The 26648-nt window shown below is 36.0% G+C and overlaps 2 protein-coding genes across 2 annotated transcripts in view; both read left to right on the top strand.

Moving 5' to 3' along the window:
• Positions 1–19550, top strand: part of LOC149906860 (uncharacterized) — a 107583-nt gene extending 88033 nt beyond the window's left edge. Inside the window, exons 4-5 of the mRNA XM_090103906.1 lie at positions 16405–16498; positions 16615–19550. Of these exons, the coding sequence (XP_089960032.1) occupies positions 16405–16498; positions 16615–19164 (2644 nt within the window). The 3' untranslated portion in view covers positions 19165–19550. The remainder of the gene's footprint in view (positions 1–16404; positions 16499–16614) is intronic.
• Positions 8731–14812, top strand: Pits (Protein interacting with Ttk69 and Sin3A). The gene is made up of 4 exons (XM_090103907.1): positions 8731–9595; positions 11426–11659; positions 12072–12313; positions 12424–14812. The coding sequence occupies exons 1-4, from the start codon at positions 8929–8931 to the stop codon at positions 12547–12549; spliced, it is 1269 nt and encodes a 422-aa protein (XP_089960033.1). The 5' UTR covers positions 8731–8928; the 3' UTR covers positions 12550–14812.
• Positions 19551–26648: the final 7098 nt, after the last annotated feature.

Here is a 26648-nt window from a genome sequence, read left to right as displayed (position 1 = left end):
AAATGGCAAGAAAGATAAAATTACCCAGTATGTTCACCACTTCAAGGGCCCGTAAAAAAATAAAATCACATAAAAAAAGTTTTCCGTTTGACTTTTAAAAACTTGCTCTATCTATCAGATAGCTACCCTGAAAATTTCATTTTATTATTCAGAAGGCTTCAATCGAAAAATTTAAATCTAAATGTGGTAAGTGCAAAAATTGAATTAACATGATGATCATTAAAACCAATAAATAGGTGTTTATTTACCAGAAATTTTTAAAATAACCCCGCTGTTGCTCAATGCAAGTGCGACATCACCGTAAAAAGTTGTCTTTTAAATGTCTGAATGCCCTTTTATCATTTTTAATGGTTTCTTCTGCTACTATGAATTTCCGGGTTATTTCGTCCAAATTGTGGCAGTCTCTCGTCTTTGTAGTATCCCCACGGAAAAAAATCAATAGGGTTTATGTCCGGAGACCGTGCAGGCCAGGCTAAAGGGCAAAGATACCCTGAAAGATGGATTGGTCGTTGCAGCCTGCGCATGCGCCGGTGACGCCTGCCTTAAAGCCTGGCCTCTACGGTCCCTCGACCTAAACCCCATTGATTTGTTTCAATGGGAATACTAAAAAGACCTCGGCTACTTGAGAGAATGCCACAATTTGGACGAAATAACCCGGAAATTCATAGTAGCAGAAGAAACCATTAAAAATGATAAAAGGGCATTCAGACATTTAAAAGACAACTTTTTACGGTGATGTCGCACTTGCATTGAGCAACAGCGGGGTTATTTTAAAAATTTCTGGTAATTTAACACCTATTTATTGGTTTTAATGATCATCATGTTAATTCAATTTTTGCACTTACCACATTTAGATTTAAATTTTTCGATTGAAGCCTTCTGAATAATAAAATGAAATTTTCAGGGTAGCTATCTGATAGATAGAGCAAGTTTTTAAAAGTCAAACGGAAAACTTTTTTTATGTGATTTTATTTTTTTACGGGCCCTTGAAGTGGTGAACATACTGGGTAATTTTATCTTTCTTGCCATTTAATTCTTTTTTTTATTCCATTCAAAGATCTAACGATAGTAAATGTTACCATACTGAATTGGCCTATCTTTCAGCTTAGCACACAAAAAAAAATCAAGCATCTTCCGCAATCATTGACGTCAGCATGAGTGAAAATATCATCGTACTCGGCGATAGGTGAAAAATTGAAAAAAACGTCATAACTCCGAAAATACGAAAAATCGCATAACATACATGGGGGTGATTCGGATAGCCCTCTAGGTCCTCTACCTCTCAGCTTCCGTTCATCACTACTTTTTGGTACACCCTGTATACAAAACTAGCTTACATGAAACGAGATGAAATAATAAAGTCTATGTTATTTGGAAAAGATGTATGTAGCTTACTAATAATTATAATTTAAATAGTTAGAGAAGTTTTTGAGTTGATTCGTTACATACAAAAATACAAATCTATCCTTTTTATAAAATTAGTGGAACTTACAACACCCACCTATCAGATACCTTGAAAGTTCTGACTTCGTTTCCTGGTACACATAAAATCTGTCTAACAGGTTTATATAGATATACAATGTCCTTTGTCTAACCTACCACAAAAATGCTAGCTAATAAAAAATAAACGAAATCAGAAATACCCACGCAACATAATGCAATACAAAACACTACACACATGGCGATGTCATTGAAATAGGTCAAAAAACGATAAATGTATACAAAATAGACGTTAAGGAGTACCCTCATAATCTGCCCGGGACGCGTGACGTCACCGATCAATACCACCCCCCGTCCCCATCCCGCTGAGCGTGATATAACATGTTTTTGGGTTTTAATCCCCTTTTATTCCCTATTTCAAGGGTAAACGCTAGCGGTGTGAACTAGAAAGTATTGTAATGATAACAAATTGTTTACGTTTTATATATTTTGTATAAATTAGTTGTGGTATGTTGCTATAATAATGTTGAAGATGGAATAACTGCTTGCCGATCCTTCTCGGTAGATGCTTCTCGACATTCAGAAAATAAATAAGGGGGTAGTTTTGAAAAAATGACTTTGCATAGATATGTACTTGTTAAATGGAATGACATTACGCAAGTAAAGTTATCAGTTTTTGAATTGACAAATTTTGTATTGTATGAAAATCATAAAATCATTTTTTTTATAAATAACCAAGTCTACAATAAAAATTTATTTGCGCAAATCTCATGACCAATAAAAATTTACAAATGTGGCATTAACGCACAGCCCACAAATTGTTTTAAAACGTGAAAAATTTGTTCAGTAACAGCCCGTCGAACGTCGGGGAACGTAAATAAACAGTGACACGTGTTAGGGAGTGGGCGCATGCGCGCTAGCCGGTCAACGATCGATCCAGCATGGAGTGCGTGCGGTATGGTATAGACTATAGCTGCACTATGTGGAAATGCGGATCGTATGCTTATCTATACTTCTATACTAATATTATAAAGCTGAAGAGTTTGTTTGTTTGTTTGAACGCGCTAATCTCAGGAACTACTGGTCCGATTTTAAAAATTCTTTCGCTATTGGATTGCCTATTTATCGAGGAAGGCTATATATCATCACGCAAGAACTCCTGGTTCCATTTGAACAATTCTTTCGGTGTTGGATAGCCCATTTATCAAGGAACTGAGCCACGCGAGTGAAACCGCGGCGCAGTAACAGCGCAGCTAGTTGGTAGGATAAAACGCGAAAATGTGGAGTGTGGATGCCAACTAACTGCGATGATTCTGCACTTGAAATTTATATAACGTTAAAATTTGTGAGGATGGTTGGTTGGTACATATTTGCTATATAGAAGACAGGAAGTTTGATGGTTAGATGTTAGTGAACTTAGCAGATCATTTTTAGCAGATCAAAAAAAAAAATGTGAGTTCTTATCGCGTGCAGTTGAGTTCTACAGTTCCTGATACTTTTTAGAAATACTCGCGTAAAATGAAACACTAGAAAATTTATTTATGTCATATTTCATCACGCCGTAGCACCATGCCGTAGCATCATGCCGTAGCATCATGCCGTAGCATCACGCCGTAGCATCACGCCGTAGCATCACGCCGTAGTTTCACGCCGTAGCATCATGCCGTAGCATCATGTCGAAGCTTCATGCCGTAGCATCATGCCGTAGCATCATGCCGTTGCTTCATGCCGTAGCATCATGCCGTAGCATCACGCCGTAGCATTACGCCGTAGCATCACGACGTAGCATCATGCCGTAGCATCATGCCGTAGCATCACGCCGTAGCATCATGCCGTAGCATCACACCGTAGCATCACACCGTAGCATCACAGCGTAGCATCACGCCGTAACACATGCCGTAGCATTACGCCGTAGCATCACGCCGTAGCATAACAGCGTAGCATCACGCCGTAGCATCACGTCGTAGCATCACGTCGTATCATCACGTCGTAGCATTACGTCTTAGCATCACGTTAAGCCGGGTCCAGGTCGGGTTTTTTCAAATGTCGTTTGTTAAGGTAAAAACGCCAGAACTATTTCTAAAAAGTATCAGGAACTGTAGAACTCAACTGCACGCGATAAGAACTCACATTTTTTTTTTGATCTGCCAAAAATGATCTGCTACGGGAAGTTGGCAGATCATTTTTTCAAATGTCGTTTTTTAAGGTAAAAAGGCCAGAACTATTTCTAAAAAGTATCAGGAACTGTAGAACTCAACTGCACGCGATAAGAACTCACATTTTTTTTGATCTGCTAAAAATGATCTGCTAAGTACACTAACATGATGGTTAGATGGTGGATTGATGGACGAAAATGTGGAGATGGATTCCAGCTTACTAATCTTTCGCGTTAAAATAGCTTATCAGAAGAGCATGAAAATTGACGAAGGAATAAAAGTGACAAAAATCTTATTTCTGCACATAGGGTATATTTTACTAAGCCTTCGGTTGTTCGGCTTTATCTACATACTGTAGTCATCACTATTCTTCATGCGAAAGTTTTTGAGGATAGATGTTGCTCTTCAAAGCAAAATCTCTGTTCGGATTGAAATTATCTTTAGAAAAGAAAAATGTAGATCAGAACATTATTAAATCTGACATTGTATTTACCATTCTCTTTATCATTCAAAAGCGCTTCTATAAGAAGTGTAATTCTATAAATAATTCTTTGAGTTTGAGTTTAAGGAACTTTTTCTGGAGTTTATTCGCGGAGTAATGCTTTTTATGTTTGTTGGTCGATACATTTCACATCTATTTCTATAATCTATGACACTTGAGAAATCTCGCATGTGCTTGAGACTGATATACGTTCGGAATTTATCTCAGCACAACACTATCACACTTTAAAATTTACCAATCATGATGAACATAATATACCAGGGGAAAAAAGGAGTAATAAAACCCTTGATAATCTTAAAACGTCGTAGTTGAAGTGACTCCGCTAGCTAGCTACTTGTTATTATTCTGTGACTCCGCTGAAAATCTTTAAATTTTCTTATGCGTAATATAATATACGATTACTCAACACTTAACCGTAATTCATCGTTTTTTTATCTTAAAACCAGAATTTAGTGGGTATATACAATCTTTACTGTCACGATTAGTTGACGTAGGAAAAAAATGTAAATCCTAATAAACACACTTTAAAAATGTATACCTACTGAATTCCATTTATATTTATGCAGCATTTGAGAAATGTAACTAATATTCTTAGGCACATAAAGCACAGAATATTAGAACAATGCTAAAAGATATTACTTTTTGCCACTTGCGGGTAGATCAAAAAGAACCACTTTGTTATATTTTTATAACAGTAGCTTAAAATGTTCGAAGCTTAGGTTCTGTGAAAGTCATATATTGTTCATGTCATACATCTACACCACACTATGATATTCAGAAGCGCTCCGCACCCTTATTTAGATGTGGGTATGTAAAGGTATCTTATATATAAAAATGAATCGCAAAATGTGTTGGTAAGCGCATAACTCGAGAACGGCTGAACCGATTTCGATAATTCTTTTTTTATTATATTCCTTGAAGTACGAGGATGGTTCGTATGTAGAGAAAACGTAAACATGTACCACGGGCGAAGCCGGGGCGGACTGCTAGTTATTAATAAAACTCCCACCAGTTAGGCACCAAACTATGAAGTTATCACCTACCCTCATATTTATATGAGAAGAAAGAAATATTCTTCTGCAGAAGATAGTCTAAGCGTTAGATAGACTATTGAGATTATCTTTAATATATTGCAAAATATAATCCGTGACAAAATTGACAAAGTCTACGTCTATAGAAAATATATTCAAGTCTATAAAAAAGATTAAAGTAATGAACACCAGTCACCCAGGGTCGATAGCGCGTCCTCCGAATTGTGATAGTGAGCTGAAAATCAATACGGCAATGTCCGCGCCGGTTGCGCCGTGAACCTTCTCTGTGATTACGTATTACCACGTATTACTTGGTAATTCTTGGCCACTATAATCTGGTGAATTGTGATTACGTATTACGGTAATACTTGAGCATGATCGGGGTTCGTGTGAAGGTTGTTTGTTGTATGATGGGTATGGAATGTCAAATTTTTGGTAAATGTTTTAAATTACGAATTACTTAAATATTTAGTAATCTGTGGGTTCAGGATTAAAGGTCTGGTCATGTGGTGGATAGACTGTATTGGAATTATGATTTATGATCAGATTCTTATTATATGGCAGGCGTATTTTGGATTGTGGTTTATGTAATAGAGCTGCAGACCAGACTAGCAGTAACAATATTTGGCTGGTACAATAATTAAGTCTATAATATGAGATATTGGCGATAGAAATACAAAATTTGCTTGACACCAGTACCAGTACTGGTGTACCAATTTAATACTTATATCTTGATAAGATAAAGGCCGAAATTTATCACATAAAGAAAACAGAGCAAAAAGTTGTGATTAACTTTTACAAGTGAATATCGAATGATTCGGAAATCGGAATGTATGAGGAAACTGATCTTCTTTATTCTAACCTATAATAAGATAGCTATCAGTCATTGATAATAGAAATTATAAAGGAATAATGAATATTAGCGACCGATATAGAAGCCAAGGGCGTACATGATGGATCTCATGTCAGCTATAATCTCATAGATGTAAATAAACAAACTAAGCACGTGCAATGTGATATAAAACAAGCGAACGCCACGCATGCGCAATGCCCCCTCAGCGATGGATTTTTTAATTAGCCAGAAATCGGTATTTTGGTGTGACATGCAATATGCGTGCTATACGTATAGAAATTATTGCATGATGTACCTCCTCGTTCGGTTTTCTTTTTGTTACATAGTAATTTGAGTTTTCATAATATCAAATATGTCGTTTGAAGTAGTATTCGAGAATGTTGTCTTTATTTCAGCACTTTTGCAGTATTTCCTAAGTTAATTTTAAATTATAGGTGGACGTGTAATGCGTAAAATGAATCAGCATGATTTGGGTGTTTACTATCCGTTTTTGTAAACATTGTATTTTTCCGAGTAATGAAACACAGGATATATATCTCCTTCGTAGAATGAAAAAGTAAGGCTCCTTATTACGAAAAACTTACAAATAACAAATAGAAGTAACATGTGGACTGATGTTTATTTTCAAATATTTTAAGAGATCTATGGAATTTGAATTTACCGGAAAGATTTTCAGACAAATCATCATATTAAAATTAAACCTTATTTAACTATTCCTAGCAATTGCATTTACTACTTTAAAGCGGGTCTTTTTAATTCTACATTACAAATTAATGCAGACAATGGGCTAATCCAATTTCCCTGAAACTTTATTACATTGGAAGTGGCCTGCGCTCAAATCGCAATCAGCTAATTACATTCGTGTTCCCTTTACTTCATCATGGACAAAAGAATAGGTAATCGGATTTGACTGAAAACCGTTGTTGTAGTCCATAAAGATTTGAAGATAACCATTTACCGTTTACAGTATCTTTGTTAACGTTACTGTTTACTATTGTCGGCTTATTCAGGTAAAAAAACTATGGTTTTTACGGATTTCGAATTTGGATGAGCTATTTTTTAATATTCGACATAATACGCTTTTAAAACGTCTTTTAGTTTTTTCTTATGATTTATTTGTAAGAGTATTAGTACTTAGTTAATTTGGAAACTTTGCAACTGTTAATCTTTTTTATATTTTAATCCTTATGAAATAGATAATGATACTTTTTAATTGTCAATACTGAGTCAGGCTTAAATGTGAGTTAATGGTTTCCTAAATTAAAGAAAATTATTCATACTTAGATTATTTATTTTACCAAAAATGGAAGTTAGTGTAATCAGGCAATAGGTACCTTTAGGTTTAGGTAGGTATTTTCTTTTTAGAAATCGTAATTATTTTTACTAGAATAATATTCTAATCTCTAAGTTATTATTTTATAGCGCAATAAAAATCTTACTTTATTTGGTGTCATAAAATTGAAATGATGTTGCGATAACATTTATTGTCGGTTAATAATAATAAAACTTGCTTTATTCAATAAATCTGTGTCAAATCATATTAAACAATAATTGTATTACAGTCTTTCTACTTTATCGTTTTGTTTTTTACAAACGTTCACTCCCAAATTATTCTCCAAGACTTTCAATCCGTTCAACATTACCTGCCCGCATAACTGTTTTCCACGATCGAGCGCATACAAAAAAAGATGAGTCTGTATTATTATTAAAATACAACGAAATGAGAGGAAACATGGTGGTTCGGCGCGAGCGACGTTGCCGCGCCGCACCTCGGCTGACTCGTCACGTGACGTCACGTCTCAAGATGGCCGCCGTACCGGTTGCGTTCCCCCGCTCCCGTCCTCCAGCCGGATCCGTCCGCGTTACTTGATAATAATAATAATTCAGAATGCAGCCGTTCGAAAGGAAACCAAGTGAGAATAGATTGACTTTTAATGCATCGAGCACGTCGGTTATACGTGTTAGCATTAATTGTTATTCTAGAGCGGCAGCTGTTTACTTTCGTTGAATAATATGAGTTCTGTTAGGAATCTATGGGTCGTTTGTGCGACCAGTCGACGGCACTCCGCCGAGGCAATGATTCACTCCGTTCTACGCTGTTACGTTATGTTACTGACCAAATTACACTCGGACCTGTTACTGTATGCATAGCTACGTAGGTATGTCAAGAGAAATCTATCTCCGCCCATGCAGATTTTTATGGGCAGCAATAAAATTATATCTGGACGCCCGTTTCTCATACAGTCAAATTGCATCTCAGACCTAATTCTTAATTACATACATGAAATACAATGTAATGTTATTGCTTACTGATATTCCTGATTAACTAAAATGGTATTTCTATCAAGTTTCCTTATTTTGTATTGGCTATAGTGTATTATTATAGTCCTTCTAAAAGTTTTGTGAACTAATTGCATGGTAATGTCCTCAAGATTAATATAGAGTAGACTAACACTCTAGTGCGTTATCAATGTTTAATTACGAAGCAGTTCAATTTCCTGTTTTAGCTCACTGAAAAACAAGTAATTAAGTTGCTCGTTAATTTGTATCGATTACATATTGTACGGAGTCTGTTTATTGGAGTACAGTGGATGTACCGCGTTCGTTATCGCGCGATAAGCGCTGCGGGCGGCGGCGCGGGTACGGGGGAGCGCATCCGCGTCGGGCTAACGGCTCGTCCTCGGCGCGTCGCGGTGCGCGCGCTGACGTCACCGCTCGATAATGGCTGCCGCCGCCCGGTCCCCTCTGCCCCTCCGGCCGACCCAGCTCAGTCTCTCGTCAACCCGCGACCGCAGCGAGTGCTTCTAAACGCCGCCGCGCTACTGCGTTACATGTGATACCAGTGATCCCGTGTACCATGGTGACAGTGTTTTATTCGACAAAAATAAACAAGTGACAATTTTTCTAAGCGAATATCGCCGATTACGTTACACACCAGACATCGAGATGTCGGTGATGCAGAAGAGGCAGCACTGCTATTTGTGCGATCTTCCCCGGATGCCATGGGCAATGCTGCACGAATTTTCGGAGCCAGTGTGCCGTGGATGTGTCAATTACGAGGGTGCGGATAGGATAGAGGTGGTTCTCGATACGGCGAGGCAGCTGAAGCGCGCTCACGGTTTCCAGGAAGGCCGTGGACCTACACATGCGAAAGGCGCTCACCGTGCACCTTTGGAAGCGCATCAGAATGGTGCAGAATCATCAGCGAGGGGTCAGCCGGCTCCACCGGCGCATCATGCTCCCACAGCTGGATTTACGCTGCATCATTCGCGACCAGCTACAAACGCTGGGCTGTTAGCGGAGTACGGAAGTCGGCGGGAAGAACATGAGAGCCGGCGACTCGCCCACCTGCCTCTGGCGCACTTGCCGACGCACGGTGGTGCTCGCCTCGCTCCTGGTCTCACGCTCAAAAGGCCCCTGGACGATGATGATCACCAGAATCATCATGAACCAGCAAAAAGGCTTTTGGAAGAGCACTCCCGCCCACCCCTAACCCGTGGCGAATCCTTGCCCGCAGTTTCCCTGGCTGCTCCTTTTGCGCCTGATCGTGTTTTCAAACAAGAAAAGCACCCACTGCGTACACCATCATTTGATGCAGCTTTTAAAACTAACGGTAAGTCCTATTTTTGATCCTCTGTTGTATTTTAAAATATTTTATTTATTTCTTTTACGTGGCACTAGAAATGATTCTCTTTTTGTCCGAATATTTTACCGTGATGGATACAAAATTAATGGGAAAGATTAGGAATAGGATAGGAATAAAAAAAAAATCTCAATTCCTGGCTTGAATTGAAAAAAAAACACCTGAATGTTATTTTTTGGTCCTCTGATTTAAGAAATAAAATGCTAGTTTATTTAATAAATATCCCAAATATGATTTTAATCTTGTTTATATTTTTTCTAAAAATCTTCCGTTCCAGACCTAATTTTTTGTCTTATTTTATAAACTACCTAAGGAAAGAGTAGAGAAATATTCTGAAATAAATAATTTCATTAAAAGTATAAAATGTCATAAAAATGTATCGTTAAATAAATTTTAATTTTATGAATAATGGAAAGAGACTCATTAAAGCATTAATCATAGGATACTTGAAAACAAATCAAAGTTCACGTTCATTATTCCGCCCATTCGCGTCGTCAAGACCAAACAATTGAGTGACGCAACACATAAAATAGCTTTGTTTATCATCGATTATGTAGGTTAATAAAATTAAAATAAAAACTGAAAATAGTCACGCATTTCGCGATAACGAAAGCGACACTCGGCCGCGTACGTGTTAAAACGCTGTGTTTTTGCGCAAGTGTTCACCGAGGGATTCATATCTAGGTAGGTGCATTAACTCGCTCCATAAATAAAAAACTGGTCTGACCGGTTGGCGTTCTCGAAAGCGAGCACTCGTGGCCTCTCGCACACTACAGAAGTACGTACAAACACCCACGTAATGTAAACGCGACCGCGCCGTGAATGCAAGCACGACACGAACGGAGCGGCAACGTCGCGTGACGACATTTTCGCTCGCGTACGTATGTAGGTAGGCCGCCGAGCGAAAAAATATAGCGCCTGCCTACGCTTGGCAGAGTTGCTCGACCACATTCCGTTGGCGTGTGTGTAGGGAGCGCGGCTCGCCACGAGCGCACGGCCAAAAAGGTCACCGTGACGTCACCAGCGCCATATGGGCCGCGCCTCAACCGTTTGCCTCACTAGCCATCATTACTTACCCTTTTGGATGATCTGTGATAGACGGTCTTTATAACTATTTGATACAATAGCAGTTTAAAGAGGTTTAGCGTAATAGCATAGAAGGTGTATAAACACAGCTACCAAAAAAAGTATACAAAACAACTGAAAATGATTCTTTGTTCGTCTATCGTTTGTTTGGTCTTCAAATTCGAACTCGCTTTGTTCTGCAGTAACTTTAAACATAAACAAAGGTAACTATCAGAAATAGTTCGCCAATTCCCTAATAAATAGAAAGACTTTTTACTAATTTCTAACCAGCTGACAAAAATTGGCGGCAAAGAGCACTACGTTGCGATCAGCCACTGACACATAGTGGTTCTACGTAAGCGTGTATTAACAATGCTATTTATACGATATTGTTTGCGTGTGTGAGTGAATGTTTACTATCGTCGCTTCACCGCAAACGATGTGTCATCCAATATTATATGTTAACTCGATTAAAGAATAGAAACTGTCTTTTAATTGCCTCTAGCACACGATTAAAGAAAACATTTCGTAAATCATTCCACCGCAGGTTACCTCTTGTTATTCAAAGATTGGAGTACATTGGATCGTTAATAAAATGAATGATGACCAATAAATTATATTACATTATTTAGAACTTATTACTTTCTATTATTTCTAGTGCCTCAGTAACCACATATTTTAAATACAGATTTGACAGTTTAATAAATGATGATAATATATTTATTTCTATTTTAGGTTATGGAAATAGTGCTCCACTAACGAATGGTTCGGCTGGATCTCCTTTGGGTCGCACAGCAGGATCTCCCCCAGTGACAGGGGCTGGAGCAGGGCCGTCCCCAATGGCCGCTCTGATGTCAGTGACCGACACATTACCCCCCGGATCTCCGAGATCCGCTGGAGGATCACCCCCACAGCCGCCACCACAGCGATCAGCTAGTCGCTCTAGCCAGCACTCGCCCAATTCTTCAGGTAAATTTATATTGAATAGCAACATTGTTTTTGAATATTAATATTTCTGTATTATCTTCTTATAAATTTATATTGAATAGCAACATTGTTTTTGAATATTAATATTTCTGTATTTAATCTTCTTACATACCGTACACGAACTGAAATGTTGTTAAAGCAGAATCGATTTGGCTATCGTAACTGTCCCTTTTGAAAGTAAACAAAAGAATTTTAAAACGCGTTAACCGTTTTATTTGGTCGGACTCGGGCGGGCGTCCGATCGCCGCGTCTGCCGCATCACGGCGCGGCGCCCGACGACCGCTTCTGCCTATGTCCTCTGCTACAGTCTGCTGTTTTCCAATCGATTGTAGTTTGATATATCCTATATAAATATCTGCAGACAGTAGCTAAATGTTGTTATCCGGTCCGACAGGGTCGAACGGCGGGCGGCGGTCGTCGGGCTCGCGACACGTGTCATCAACGACGTCAGTTTCTTCCACGGAGGCCAGTGAAGGCACCGAAGCGGCTGCCCCTGCGCCAGCTCCTCTGCTGAAATGCACCCTGTGCCAAGAACGCCTGGAGGACACACACTTCGTGCAGTGCCCGAGTCAACCACATCACAAATTCTGCTTCCCGTGCTCCCGGGATTCAATCAAGAGACAGCAAGGATCTGAGGTTAGTTAATATTCTTCGTAAGCTTTTAATTGTATGGGAAATAGCTCAATTACTTAATCTTATAATCTTAACGATGACTGGTGATTTAATTTACGTTTCCTTCTTTACAGGTTTACTGTCCAAGTGGCGAGAAATGCCCGTTGGCGAACTCGACCGTGCCCTGGGCATTCATGCAGGGCGAGATCGCTACGATCCTAGGAGAGGAGTTTAAACCGAAGAAAGAGAGGGAGACCTAGGGCAGCGTGCCGCCGCGTAGACTTTATCTCTTGTCCCTCTCACTGTGAACTGACCAGGGGAGGAGTGTCGGGCGGCCGCTTGGCGCCGACAAGCGCATCGCGCACTTTGCTCGCGGCCCGGGGCTGGGCCCGCCGCGTCGGAACACTTGTATATACATTGTAAATAACGTAACATTAGTTGGCACCAACCGGTGTCTCGGAATGGCTCTCCGCGACCCCAGCGGCCGGAGGACGATGGACCGTATTCAGCGTAATGGATCCGCAAGCATAGAACCATCTCACAAATCGGATGTTTTCGTGTTTTAATCTGTGAGTTATGCAATATTCTGAATATAGTACATATCCGTTTTCGAATCATTTTACGATTATTGTCTCGTTGTAAAAAGTCGATTTAACAATAGTTTTTTTGATCTGAAGTGCTTCTCGTCGACAGAAGTAGGTCTGGCATTTTTTTATCGAGAACTCTTCGGATGCCATTTTCTTAGTTACCTTTAGGTCCTGAACCATAGTGAACTTGGCATTTATTTATGTGATTTTATATACTGTACGAGTATTATACTATATAATAATGATCATGACATTTTATGTAGTTGATTACTGACTGTAAAAATGTAGTTACGAATATTGGAAGCGCATCGCTCTTTGTACAGATATTAGCACTTATACTTAAAATATTATATTAATTGCATACGGCGCATAAATAATTTTCTTATTTTCTTGTATTGGAAGCGTATTTTTTCCGAGTGGCTCGAGTTCCGTTAATGTATTGGACGACATTCGGCCTGGACACGATTCAAGTTTCGTTAGTCGCGTATAAGTAGTCGTTGTTTTCGAATTGGAAGTCAAATCGAAATTGGATTGTAAACTCGTTTCGCTCCGCAGAGCACTAAGTGTTGGGTTGATTATTTTGTAAGGTTAAGTGTGGTTTGGTCGGCTGCAGTATTAGCGAGACGTGCGCACGTCGGGGCGCGCCTAGTCATTTTGTGAAATGTCAATCTGATCCGCGAACGCGCGGCCGTTATAGGAACTCTTAAAACTCGCTGCTATATTTGTATAAAGTGAAGTAATTATCATTATATTATTATCATTGTATGTCATAATGTTATTACAGTTAGTGTGTCAATTTCGAAGGCTATCAGATGGCGGCCGGTTGGCTTTTTCGTTTCGCTTGGCCTCGTAGGAAGGGAATTGTTTCGATATCTGTTCGACAGATAGCTCGTATTAATAAATCGGTTTAGCGTTTTCTATCTTTGTATAAGTACAAGTCGTCTTCTCGTTTCTGATGTTTAGTATCGTTTGGTCGATTTATTAATGCGTTGGTTACATCGTTAGGTGTCGTGTATGTAGGGCAGTCATCAGTGTGCCGGCGTACAGTCCGGTTATCTAGTGTCATATCCGTCAGACGCGACATGACCTTATCTTACTGTTTAGCACGTTCAATTAAATTGACATGTCCATTATTTATTTTAGATTCGTGTACATATATTATTATTATCTACGGTACTTTGTATATAATTAAACTTGTAAATAATAATGATTTAATGGGTTCTAGCCGCTAGATTATTCAAGGCTATCCAGTCAGTATTACTAAGTACTGTGAGTCTTGTAGTTATTTATAAATCACATAACTTGCAATCGATTTTGTTTTACTCGACGTGAATATTTCTATAACTGCTGTATTTATGGTGAGATCGAAATTATATACGTTTATTTATTGAAACGCCGAGATGGCGGGTTTTATTGCTTTTCTGTTTGTATAACTGTCTAACAAAAATGCTGTTAATTTATATTTAACGTTTTCTGATAGATTCGAAATTGATGTATCGTTTTTACACTACCCAATGTTTGGGGTCTGTCTGTTTACATTAAATATTCAAGGGGTTTACGCATATTTGTTGCAATTAACTATTAGTAATACGTATGTATGATAATTGCGACAAATGTGCGTGAAGCGTATTATAGACGGGGTCTGAGCACAAAGAGTGCAAATTTTTCTTTTTCTTTTATACTTTTAATGTATGCATATATGAATTGTCTAAATTATTTTTATTGTTTTGGTTTTCGCTCGCTTTATTACGGATTATTTGAGCTATCCATGAATGCGTACATTGACTGTATTTAAGTTTTAGTCCGCCTCTATCGATAGGCTCGTAATAAGGTTCTCGATAATCGAGTTATATCTTTCTTACTGCAAGCAAGTGAAATGCTTCGATTAAGACGTTATTGTAAATGTTGGTGAAATACAATTGATGTGATTTTATAATATTGACCTTTTATTTGCACCTGTCCTTTATTTCCCCTTTAAAACTACTATAAACTTCGAAAGTAAACGAAAGAAATGGTCTTAATGCTATGAAAACCGAGAAATAAATAAACAAATTAGTAGTTACATATCTGAATAAATGTTATGAATTCGTACAAATCGCACATAGGCCCATGTTGAAAAATTTATGCCATACAAAATTTACCCCGGCAATTGTCGGAAAATAAAAATTCCGACTTTATGGACCACCATTTTTGTACGGCATACAGATGCCGGACGGACACAGGTCATACTATTTCAATACTGCTTTTAATCCATTATTCCGCAACGCCGTACAAAAATCATGGAGACAAGGGGAAAAAATCTCTACCTGTTCTTTCGAATGCTCATCTGCACTCAGGTGGACAGCTTACAAGTGACGGCATAGTGCTGAATCTTATTATGCTCTTATATCGTTCTAGATAGGTCACCTGGTGGTTCAAATGACCCATAAATTTTTCAACATGGGCCTGTAGTCTAACAGTTTGTGTGAGCTTGACCAATATAAATGAATTGCATGCCAAATTACATTTCATAACAAAGCATAAACATTCATATGTAATCGATGGAAATAATAGTTACACGTGGATATTAAAATTTACAAAACAACGGATTGTTAGTTTATTTTTGCGTGTAACGGTTACAAAAAAAGAAATTTTAATTTTGAAGTGTGTAAAGAATCGGTTACTGCAAGATTATTAGTTTTAAATTTAAATAAAACTGCATTAATAAATTTTCCAGTACCTACAGACACAGGGATACTAATTTCAGAATTATACCTATGCAATGTCAAAAATTTCGATTGTTGCGCAAATGTTACAGTTATAAAGTGAAAAGAAATTAAAATTATATAATGGTTAGGGAGCCAGGTGCAAATTTGGTTAACTATTTCCTCTCAAGAGATAATTCGTCAGACGCATGAGAGTATAGTATTATAAAGCCTCGTGAACGTCAGCTGGCGCTCGGTTGGGGGGTTGTAGCCTCCCACGCACATAGGAAAAAAAATACATTCATTCATTCATTTCCTCTCAGCTAAAAATTTGTCAAATTGTAGCTAACCCAATATCTCAACGAAAAAAAATAGTCAGCTGGTTACAACATGGTGTATTATACGTCAGCTGGTGTCTCGAACATGAAAGTTAAATTTAAAGAAAAATTTATTTTCCGTTATTTCCTCTCAAACAAAAATTTACCTGATGATAGCTTATATGTAACTGTGGATAAATATATATGTCAGCTGGCTGTATCTTGGTGGAAAAACCGTCAGCTGATACGGGAGGCTACAACCGCTCTTTCCCCCAACCGAGCTCCAGCTGACGTTCACGAGGCTTCATAATACTATACTTTGATGCATTTTACTAATTACCGCTTGAGAGGAACTTGGTCATAAAATCTGCTGCTGGCTCCCGGACCAAAATTTATTACTCCTACCAAAATTAAAAATAGGTACACATTCCGTAAATCATCAATTATACTATTGATGTTATTGCGAGAGAATGTAAAATTATTTTTTAAATCGCATTTGTTTTAAAATTATTAATTTTTATCAACAGAAAGGAGCGGAACAACGGAGAGGATGCCGGAACCCCTCTGCCTGACCAACAGATGAGACCTGCCCCTCCGCGCTACCCAGTCGATCGATATTTGGTAAGATATGTCCACAATTCAATTTATTTTAATTGGAAAAAATACCAATATAATTCACTCGATAAATATTTACTTACATATTATAATTGGACTAACAATAGATCTTTATTTTTCAGGTTGAGAGCAGCAAAAACTTGGATATGGTTAAAATTATAGATGATGATTTATGGAAACCTGAACCATCATTAAGGTCCGAGGACGAAATCATGTTAAGAAAATTGCATGGAATGCTGCAATCGACTGCAGATGACCTGAAGTTGCTTTCTGGAGAGTTGTCGAAATATCACGAACCCGGGGTACAAGTCAAAACGCTACCAATGCCGCTAGATGAAGATTTTAATGAGAAAATACATATAGAAGAAGTCGTTCATGCTAAATTTCATGGCCATAGAATCATTAGCCCCTCACAATCCATTGTGACGCCGCGTACGAACGCAAATGCAGTACAAGAGTTAATAGCTAATAAAATAGCGGAAAATAAGCCCGTTAGTAGTTCTAGAATAAGTGTAACAAAACCAGTAGTACAAAAAAAGCCTTTAAAGAAATTAGGAATTTCTAAAACTAAAACAATAGAAATAGCAGAAGGCATAAGTAATAATGAAAATAACAATACAGATAAATTAAGATTAAATCAGACACCTATAATTAAGGACAACGCAGTTACATACAAAGAAATTGTTCATGAATACGAAGAACCTAAACAGAGGAGTATTTTTACACGTCCTTTGAACATACAAGAAATGCCTTGTATCAATATAAGAAGCGAATTAAGAACACAAAATGTTTTACAACTAGATATAGTACCCGATAATACTGACTTTGTAAATAATTCTGAAAAGAAAAATAACGTTGCTGTTATAGCAGTTTCACACGAAGTGCCATCTACATCAGATAAGAAAATACATGAAATAGACGTTGCTATAGAACAACCATCACAACGTAAAGTATCTAAAATGAAAACTTATGAAAGTAGTGAATCATCGAACACTAATAAAAAACGAATATCTTCAAAACAACATATAAGTTACAAACCATTAGATAGGCGTAAAGTTCACCATGATTACGATGTTCCTAAAAAGGATGTTAAAAGAACACGCACAAATTTAAATGAATGGAAGAGAAAATTAAACGCAGTATATGGCCAAACTGTAAAACCCAAAAATACAAAAGTCATCACAAAAAATCAAACCTCGAAAGTGCCAGTCTTACAGCCCAAAGAAAATAAAGTTTTAAATAATACCGAGTATATTCCTTATACAAAGTTAACGTTAGGTGGAGTTAATGTTAAAGAAATTGAGAGGGAACTATCCCATGTATCAAACAAAAGTGATGTGCCGTTAAGTCCTATTTTAGATAAGATATTGAGTCGTCAGAATTCATTCAGCAATGATAAATCACAAAAAGGAAAGGAAGAGGAACAGAAAATATTAAGTACTTCAGATGAAAATTTAATGCAAGAAGTGTTAGATTTAGAAGAAAAAGTGAGTAGTACTCTGTCAAAGAAATTCAATAAAGATAACACCGATACACCTCCGCTTACATTTAATAAACTGTCTAATGATGATGATGATGATAACACATATGCTGATGATTTTGAAGTTGATAATTCTGAACCACCATCCGAAAAAAGCCAGTCAGTTGGTGTGAGGTCTCTGGGTTCTGTTAATTTAAATGTAAGGAATGAAGCATTAAATATTAATGATCAACAGAATACTGAACATAATAAAACATATGTGAAAATATCAAATCTGTCTTTAAAAAATAAAATCGATACGTTTGAATTCATTCATACAGTAGATACCCAAGATACTGCAACACAAAGTAACGCAGTGAATAAAATATCCTTAAAAGGAACACAAACATCACCTAGAATCGAGAATGATATACAAACAATACGCAATGATTTATCAATTGACCCTCGACATGAAGTTGAGAATATGTTTAAATTAGAAAAGGAATTCATTAAAAAGCTGATAATCGATGAATACAGCGACTTGCTTGAGAAGAATCTGAATAAACCATCTACATCCAATGATTCCAAACTATATTCTGATTGTAAAAACGTATCTTCCTTACCGAAAAATACACAGACTTCTCCAGCACGCGTCAAAAATGTAATGACGTCACCAACTAGGACCAAAACCAGGACGACTTCCCCTTTTACCTTATCTGTCACATTAAATAAGCAAACGAGCCCTATGACTATCGAGTCGCATAGAAAAGATTCCGACCAAGGAATAAATGTGCAAGAATCAAAGGTTTCTCTAGAAGAAGAACACAATATAACGATAAATTTATCATCACCTCGATTTAGCCTGCGCCTGCCGCAGTCTTCCGGCAATCTATCCAATTCTCACAGACATATTCATAGCAAGAGATTTATTAAACCTAAACCAGTTAGAATAATAAGTAGCTCTAGTTCTGTAGAAGATTATACTTCATCAGACATAAGTTTTGGTGAAATTAACAGAGAGTTTAAAAGACGATTGAGAAGACACAAAATACCATCTATATCGGAACCTAGTTCGTCATCTCTATCCAAATATTCAGAACACTCAAGCGCTGTTGTTCCTTTAAAAAGCGAAGGAGAAATAAGCGCTTATCAGACAAAATCTAATAAATATAGTAAAAGTGAGGGTGAAGTCAGTTTGGGTCAAATGAAGTGACGTCAAAATTATTGATCATTTTCTTATTTGTTTAGTTGTTTTAGATATGTACGAAGTACCTTTTGACTAGTTTACGGAGTTAGCAAAATGCATGCTGTTTCTTTCTCTCTTACGATCCTTTTGTATATCTATTTGCTGTGGTGTGAGAGAGACGAATGCTTGTTGTCTTTGTTTGTATCCTAGATGTTAAATGAAAGTGCTATGTAGACTTAATATTTTTATATTATGAAATAATGATACGTTTATTTTTAAGATGAATTTGTTCTCACCGTTAGTACAAACATGTAGGTTATTGCAATTTTAATTGTCAAATTATTATTGATTATTTTAAGTGAATCTTCTTGTGGATACTATTTTTTTATTATGATATATTTATAATGAAATGATGTTGTTGTTTTATTTTACGTTTACTTCCTTGTTATTTTCTACCAATGATCATCTTTTACGTTCCCTGCCTGAAATTTAAAGAAAACAAATGTGTGCGTGTACTAGTGTACACACGTAAGAACTGAAACTTCTTTATGACCTTATTTTCCAAAAAATAATTTACTATATGCAACTTTACAGAAATACGCCAATCACGCGTGGTAGGGATAAAAACAAGATAGCGCGTAACGGAAAAATGTTACACTAATTTTTTTTCCAACCCCCATAAAGAAATTTCACTTCAAAAATATGCAATGATTTATAATTAACAAATTTAACTATCGATACAAAATGTCGATCCTAATCCCACACAAATGATATGCAAAATGACGATAGTACCATACAGATAAATGTACATAAACTGCGCCATCTTTAGAAAGTAATATGAAACAATTTGGTCATTGTATAAGTGGACTCCACTTTGATTCTCTTAATACTCACTAGAGGTCCCCAAAAGCTTTTACATAATCTTGGAACATCTCCCTTCTTTTCTTTATGCTTTCAAGCCACTGATCAGAAATTGTACATAGAGATACACTGGCTATAAGAGGGGATACAGACTTTTTTGTCACAAATCCAAACTGACGCGCTATGAATATATGTATGCAGATCGATTGTCTCGTAAAAGAGTGAATATAGACACTTTTTTTATATGTCAGAGCAAGCAAAGGAGCAGGTGGGCCACCTGATGTTAAGTGGTCACCACCGCCCATAAAATATAACACTAGAAGTGTTACATGTGCTTTGCCGGCCTTTTGTGGACAAATAAGCTCTTTTCTTGAAGGCCCCAATTAGCTTTCTTTCTTTCATTAGGCCCCATCTTTGATAGCTCCCCCCACTCCCCCATGCAACTATTTCACTGTACGAAATATTGAATCGTAAACAATGGACTATTGTTAATTATTTAAAATAATAATTTAAAAAATATATTCATGAGTTTTCAATCTATAGTGGTTTAAATTTAACTCAAAAATGGAGCATTTTCGTAAATTTTCTAAAAAATCTTAGAGAAAGTGTAATAAATGTATATAGTATGCTATATATTCGTGATCTACTCAATAAGCTCTTTCATTTGATACCCCACACGGCATGTTTTGGAAATTTTTATTTTTTCTTTGTATGCCATATTTAATTACCGGGGTGCGGGCAGGGGGACCACAAAACTGGTTGGCAACATCTGTCTATAGGATGTCTGGGATCTATACAATATATATCAGAAGTCAGATTTAGGTCCGCGATTTTTGCAAACGAAACTCCACTGAGAGTCCGGTCTAAATGTCGTAGTTGTTCGGGAACACCGCAGGTGGCAAATCGTTCCACAGTTTCACCGTACGCGGAAGGAAGTTGCGGGTGAAGCGGCACTGGCACAAAACTAATAAAAATCAATTAAAGGAGGTTCACCCTATCTAAACATGTTTATAGGCGATTGAAAACCACCAATCCAACACGTCTTAAAATATTCAGTGACAAATTAAATACCTTAACACCTACCTATATCATCAAAATCTTGGGTACCACCTGTATTATATCACGTTTGACAAATTTACATTTTCGGTATAAGAATACCCTTATTTAATTGAGGTGAACCATATAATCTCATTCCTTAAACAACGATATCTTATGTAATAACAAACGAATCTAGAAAGCTAATTAGGCACGCGCTTGAATTTGCAAATCAGGCCCACTTCATATATTCATAATTTATATAAATATTCAATAACGTAACGGTCTAGAAAGTTGTCTAAAATATTAAATAGTATATTATTAACATTCTTCGAATAATAAACCTCTGCAATTCTGCATGGTACGTGACACTGCTTAATTTAAGACCATATGCAAGATAAAGAATACAGGGGTCAAATTGCGCTCACCTTTTGCATTTTTTTACCAATACCCTCAAATTTACTAACATACATTTTTGTTGTTTATTTTTGTTCTTAAAAATGGGTTTAGAAATAATGTAAAAATATGCCCTTCTGTTAACTAGGTATGTATTGTCACAGCATTATAAATACTATAAGATGGGTTCTTAGTCCAGCAAAGATTTTTCTTTTCACTAGATTAAGTTTCATGCATTCCCCATTACTAAATGCGTCCTCCTTTCCATCACCCTTGGGAATCACAAGCCTACATGCATATCATTCATTATCAGTTTATCCAATCCTATGATGTAAAGATCTAAACGCAATATGTACACCTAATATATTGTTGCATCAAGTAATACGTTACTATGTATGTACCTGTATTGTTGCATAAAGTAAATGCAAATACGTGCTATGAGCTGGCAAATAGGAGCCACGACTTCCTCGAGCGTTTAGGAAAAGTTATAATGACTCGAGTTACGCACACTGGCTCTAATTACACACGAAACAATGCGACGCGCGAGCTTAGCCGCCGGAAAATTGAAGGTATAGTGATGTTCATAAGTATCGATAAAGTGTAAGTATCGATATTTGTGTAATTACTAATTATCGTCTTTTGCGTAATAAATGTAAAGCTCTGTCTTAAAATTATGAAATATTTTCAATATAAAAACGCTAAACAGAGAAAACTGTCATGAGTAGTTTTTTAGTATATTTTTTGCATGCATGTAGCATCAGTGTAAAAAATATAACTAAAGTAAGCAGTAAGGATATAAAACAATTATAATCCAAAGAATAAATAATATAAATTATAATGAAAACAATGAATTTGAAAATTAATGCTTTAGTAATGAAAATAAAATACAATTAACATCTTTTAAATATTACAAGGATAATGCAAGGTAATCGTTATTGAAATAAAATAACTTATTAATGTTTCTTCACATTTTATTTAAATTGTACTTACACGATTTGTATAGATGCTAATTTTCTATCGATATCATGCATTTTGAAATCCTGATATAGAAACAAATATTCTTAATCCAGTTGTTACTTTTACTATCGATAAAACTTTAACATCACTAATATTTTCATACAACAATGGTAGAATCTTGGCAAGTGCAATATTATAAATAAGAAATGCCATAAAGTTCCTAGTTTGTGTCGACACCCCACGGAGTTTTGATCATGGTGAGTTTATTATATTTTAATGCATTACTTTTTAACTAATTCTTTCTTCATTAGATAAGAAACATTGTTGAATTCTGTACTAACATATGTGGTATAGGGTACTACAGCCTAATTGGGTGTATTACCAGAATTTACTATACTAAAGATAAAGACTCACGGATATTAATTTTTGCAATTCAATCTAACGGATATAAAAGATCTTCTCGATATAGAAAGTACTTTGTATAAAATGTTTCGCATTTGTACAATATTCGACTGAACTAATCTTAAAAAGAAGCTCTGTGTATAAGCAAAAATGAACAAAAAATAAAACAAGAAATTCCCTTCTCATTTCTCAAATTAGCAAGAATGGCCATCGGAATTCGGTTTAATCATCAACTTATATAACATCACAGTCGAGCAAACCGCATACAGAACAATAAATAACAATTAATTTAAGATCTTCATTGCGACACGATCGTGACCGGCTTAGCGAATATCGACTAACGGTTGTCGATATTTGGCTGTTATCGATAAATCATAGTGAAGTGCCGCATCGATACCTTCACTTTAAGGTACTTACTTGACCGTAATAGCCTATCGTTAAAATTTATTTGAAAGCTATAGTTAATGTATGAATGCTTTTTAACAAGATCGATTTCTTAATTATAAGCTCTGATACTTTTACGATTATTTTATGTTACACTGTAAGTAAACTATACCTAAGTGTATTACAGCCTTAACTAAAGTAAACGTATATTCCGCTACACTTACAAATAATTAATCTCCGTCTTTTATTTATTTATTTATTTCTAATTCCTTACCTACAGCTATTCTTACAATAATTACATAATAATTGAACAATACGCCAATGAAAAGGAATTCCTTTTATAGAATTACCTATTATTAAAAACATGTGACAAAGAAAATTGAGTAAGAAAGTAAGAAATAGCTAATATTAAGTAATAAATAGCTTAATTTTTTTCTAAACCTGTTAAATTATAGTGACCTTATAAGTGCTAGTTAACGCTCCTTCAAATTGTTTATATTTGTTTGTATTTTTCTCGCATTAAAATCGTTTATTTTATCTTAGAGGGAAACTCAACAAATCAATCACAAAACCCAACCGTTTGACATCACATACCTATTTGAATAGCTTCATTCAACACAGAGATAGCCCTCACCATTACACACAATATCTATTACGTAACCACGACAGCGAAGCACATTCCCATAGCTTTCACTGCACCTGTCCGAGAAATAGCTTACCTTATCTGTGCTTAATTACACGATGTTCTATTGTTTGTGGTTGACCGTCAGATTTTTGAATCTGTGGTTGTGTAACCGTCGATCGAGACATGACGTCTAGCCGGAGAGATTTAATTAATATATTGGTTTGTTATGTGCACAATATACAGATACAACCAAGATACAGTGCACAATATATAGATAGGGAAACTTCATACAACATTTTTGAAATGGCTCACATACACAAGAAAGCATGTTTACCAGAATCGTAAGGGTATTATGACAATTGACAGATATAGGAATACTCTTAGACACGCTTGCTTGTGTGCGTGAGCCATTTCGAACGTTTTGTATGAAGTTTCCCTACTGAATGTATGTATGTATAATATTGTGTTATGTGGCTCAAGTATTTGCCCTACCTGTATTTTGATTCGTAAAGATTTGAAGAATTTAAATAATAGAAACTCTTAAGAGGCCCGAGTCCCATCAGTGGCAACATAATATATGGGCTGATGATGGTGATGATGAAATAATAGAAATAATTCGATTATGAGGCGGGATTCGAACCTGCGTCTTTTATCTTCCATAGAAAACAGTCCTACTAATATTATAAATATGCAAAGTTTGCAAGGATGTGTATGTGTGTGTTTGTTACTCTTTCACGCAAATATGTACTACTGAACCGATTACAATGAAATTAAGCACACATATAGAGGGTAACTTGGATTAACACATAGTATAGGTTTTATCCCGGTAATCCCACGAGAAGGGGAACTATGCGGGTTTTTCTTTGAAAACGCGGGCGAAGAAAAACCCGCGGGCGAAGCCGCGCGCGGAAAGCTAGTAATTTATATAGTAATTTATATACAAAATTACCTATATGCTTTAATAATTTTACAATAATTTTCATAAACTGGATCGCCTTAGCATATAGAAAGCAAAAAAATATATATTATGTATACTTACAGAAATATCTAAAAAAATGTCCATAACAATATAACGAGATGATTGTGAACGTCCCTAATTGTGTAGTAGGTCAGTTAATTTGAAAAATTTCGCTAGCTTTAATTGATGAAGCACTTTCGAGATAATTAACGTTATACACTATTATATTAAATTGAGTATTTTGTGCCGAATACTATGTACAAAATCTCACTTATTATTTAGTAAAGAACAATTATGTTTGAATGATGAGATGAAAGCTCGTAATTTATAATGGCATTATTCAATATCACTACATAGTATAAAACAAAGTCGCTTTCTCTGTCCCTATGTCCCTTTGTATGCTTAAATCTTTAAAACTACGCAACGGATTTCGATGCGGTTTTTTTTAATAGATAGAGTGATTCAAGAGGAAGGTTTTAGTATATAATTTATAAGGTTTTATACAAAGCGGGCGAAGCCGCGGGCGGAAAGCTAGTTTATAATAATAAATTGGTATATCAATCAGTTTTAAAAAGGACAATAAAATAGTAAAAATTTCCATCTACAAGCAATCGTAATTGTGGACCAATTTTTAAAATACGTAAAAAATAGGTACGTGTGGCACTCGAGGACTGCCGCGGTAAAGCTGTTGCATAGCATCGCATCGCTGTGCCGGTTGGAGACAACTAGGGTTGCCAACCGTACTATAATATATAGTATTGTACTATATTTCGGGTCTGCGTACTATATACTGTTGAAAACATATATAGTACGCAAAAATACTATATTTTCAACACCGACAAATGTTACAAACAAATCCTTCATTAAAAAAAAATAAGAACGCGCCTTTTAATTATTGTTAAGATGGCTAAGTCATATAACCTATTGCGCATATACCAGTGGCGAGAAGAAAGAAACAGAAGTAGTGTATCTATTTATACTAATCTATACTATCTATATCTATACTAGTATAATATTATAAAGAGGAAAGGTTTGTAATTATGTAAGTATGTATGTATGGTTTTCACGCATAAACTACTGGACCGATTTCAAAAATTCTTTCACCATTAGAAAGCTGCATCTTCACTGAGCAACATAGGCTATATTGCATTTAAAAAAAATTAGAGATCCTTACCAAAAATGCAATAATGTAACCCAAGGTGTAAAAAATTCCTTAATAAAAATTCTGTCATCGCATGCGCTGCGGAATCTATTGAAGATAGAACAAAACAATGTTCTACGGTATTATAGAATGGATCAATATTTACAAGAAAGTCCGCGATACCATATGTCCATCTTCAGTAGTTATGTTACTACAACTTTTTTACGTTTTCAAAGTAAATAGAAGTGCCGACAGTAATCAAACCATGTTATCCATACACATATATTAATCCTTATCCCATTAAATGATGTTTTATTATAGACTGTTTCAATACCAGCAAAATACTTTTTAAATTAAAAAAAATTGGATATTCCATTCAAAAGATATAACGAATTTTTAAAAGTGTCAATCTACAGAAATTAGTAGGTATACTGTTTAATACAATGAGCAGGCGTAGTGCGGGACGGGGTGAAGGTGATTTTCATGTGATTAAAAATTAAACCTATGTCCGACCTATAGTAGACTTTTCACTGTCACGATATAGCTGTCACGATATAGCTGTCACGATATAGCTATCTATAAAAAATTGAATGTGACAAAGCTTGACACTTTTATTTTAAACAAAAAGCTGTTACACAGTGCAAGAAGTGCAAAAAAATATAGTTTTTATAAAAAAAATATATAATTGTCTATTTTTTTTTTGTTTTTCCCATAAAATGCTATATTTTTTTTAAATGTACTATATTTTTTAA

This window comes from Colias eurytheme, chromosome 7 (genome assembly GCF_061535395.1).
Source record: "Colias eurytheme isolate Ceu_HAF_F1 chromosome 7, ilColEury1 Martin Lab GWU primary, whole genome shotgun sequence".
Classification (NCBI taxonomy): Eukaryota; Metazoa; Arthropoda; class Insecta; order Lepidoptera; family Pieridae; genus Colias; species Colias eurytheme.
The sequence above is the reverse complement of the archived record's forward strand: the minus strand, read 5'-3'. Positions and strand labels throughout refer to the sequence as shown.

Bases quoted from the DNA above. Each gene is read 5' to 3' on its own strand.
- Pits (XM_090103907.1), top strand. From the start codon at position 8,929: ATGTCGGTGATGCAGAAGAGGCAGCACTGCTATTTGTGCGATCTTCCC. The intron at 9,596-11,425 runs GTAAGTCCTATT...TTTCTATTTTAG, and splicing joins TGCAGCTTTTAAAACTAACG to GTTATGGAAATAGTGCTCCA. The intron at 11,660-12,071 runs GTAAATTTATAT...CCGGTCCGACAG, and splicing joins GCACTCGCCCAATTCTTCAG to GGTCGAACGGCGGGCGGCGG.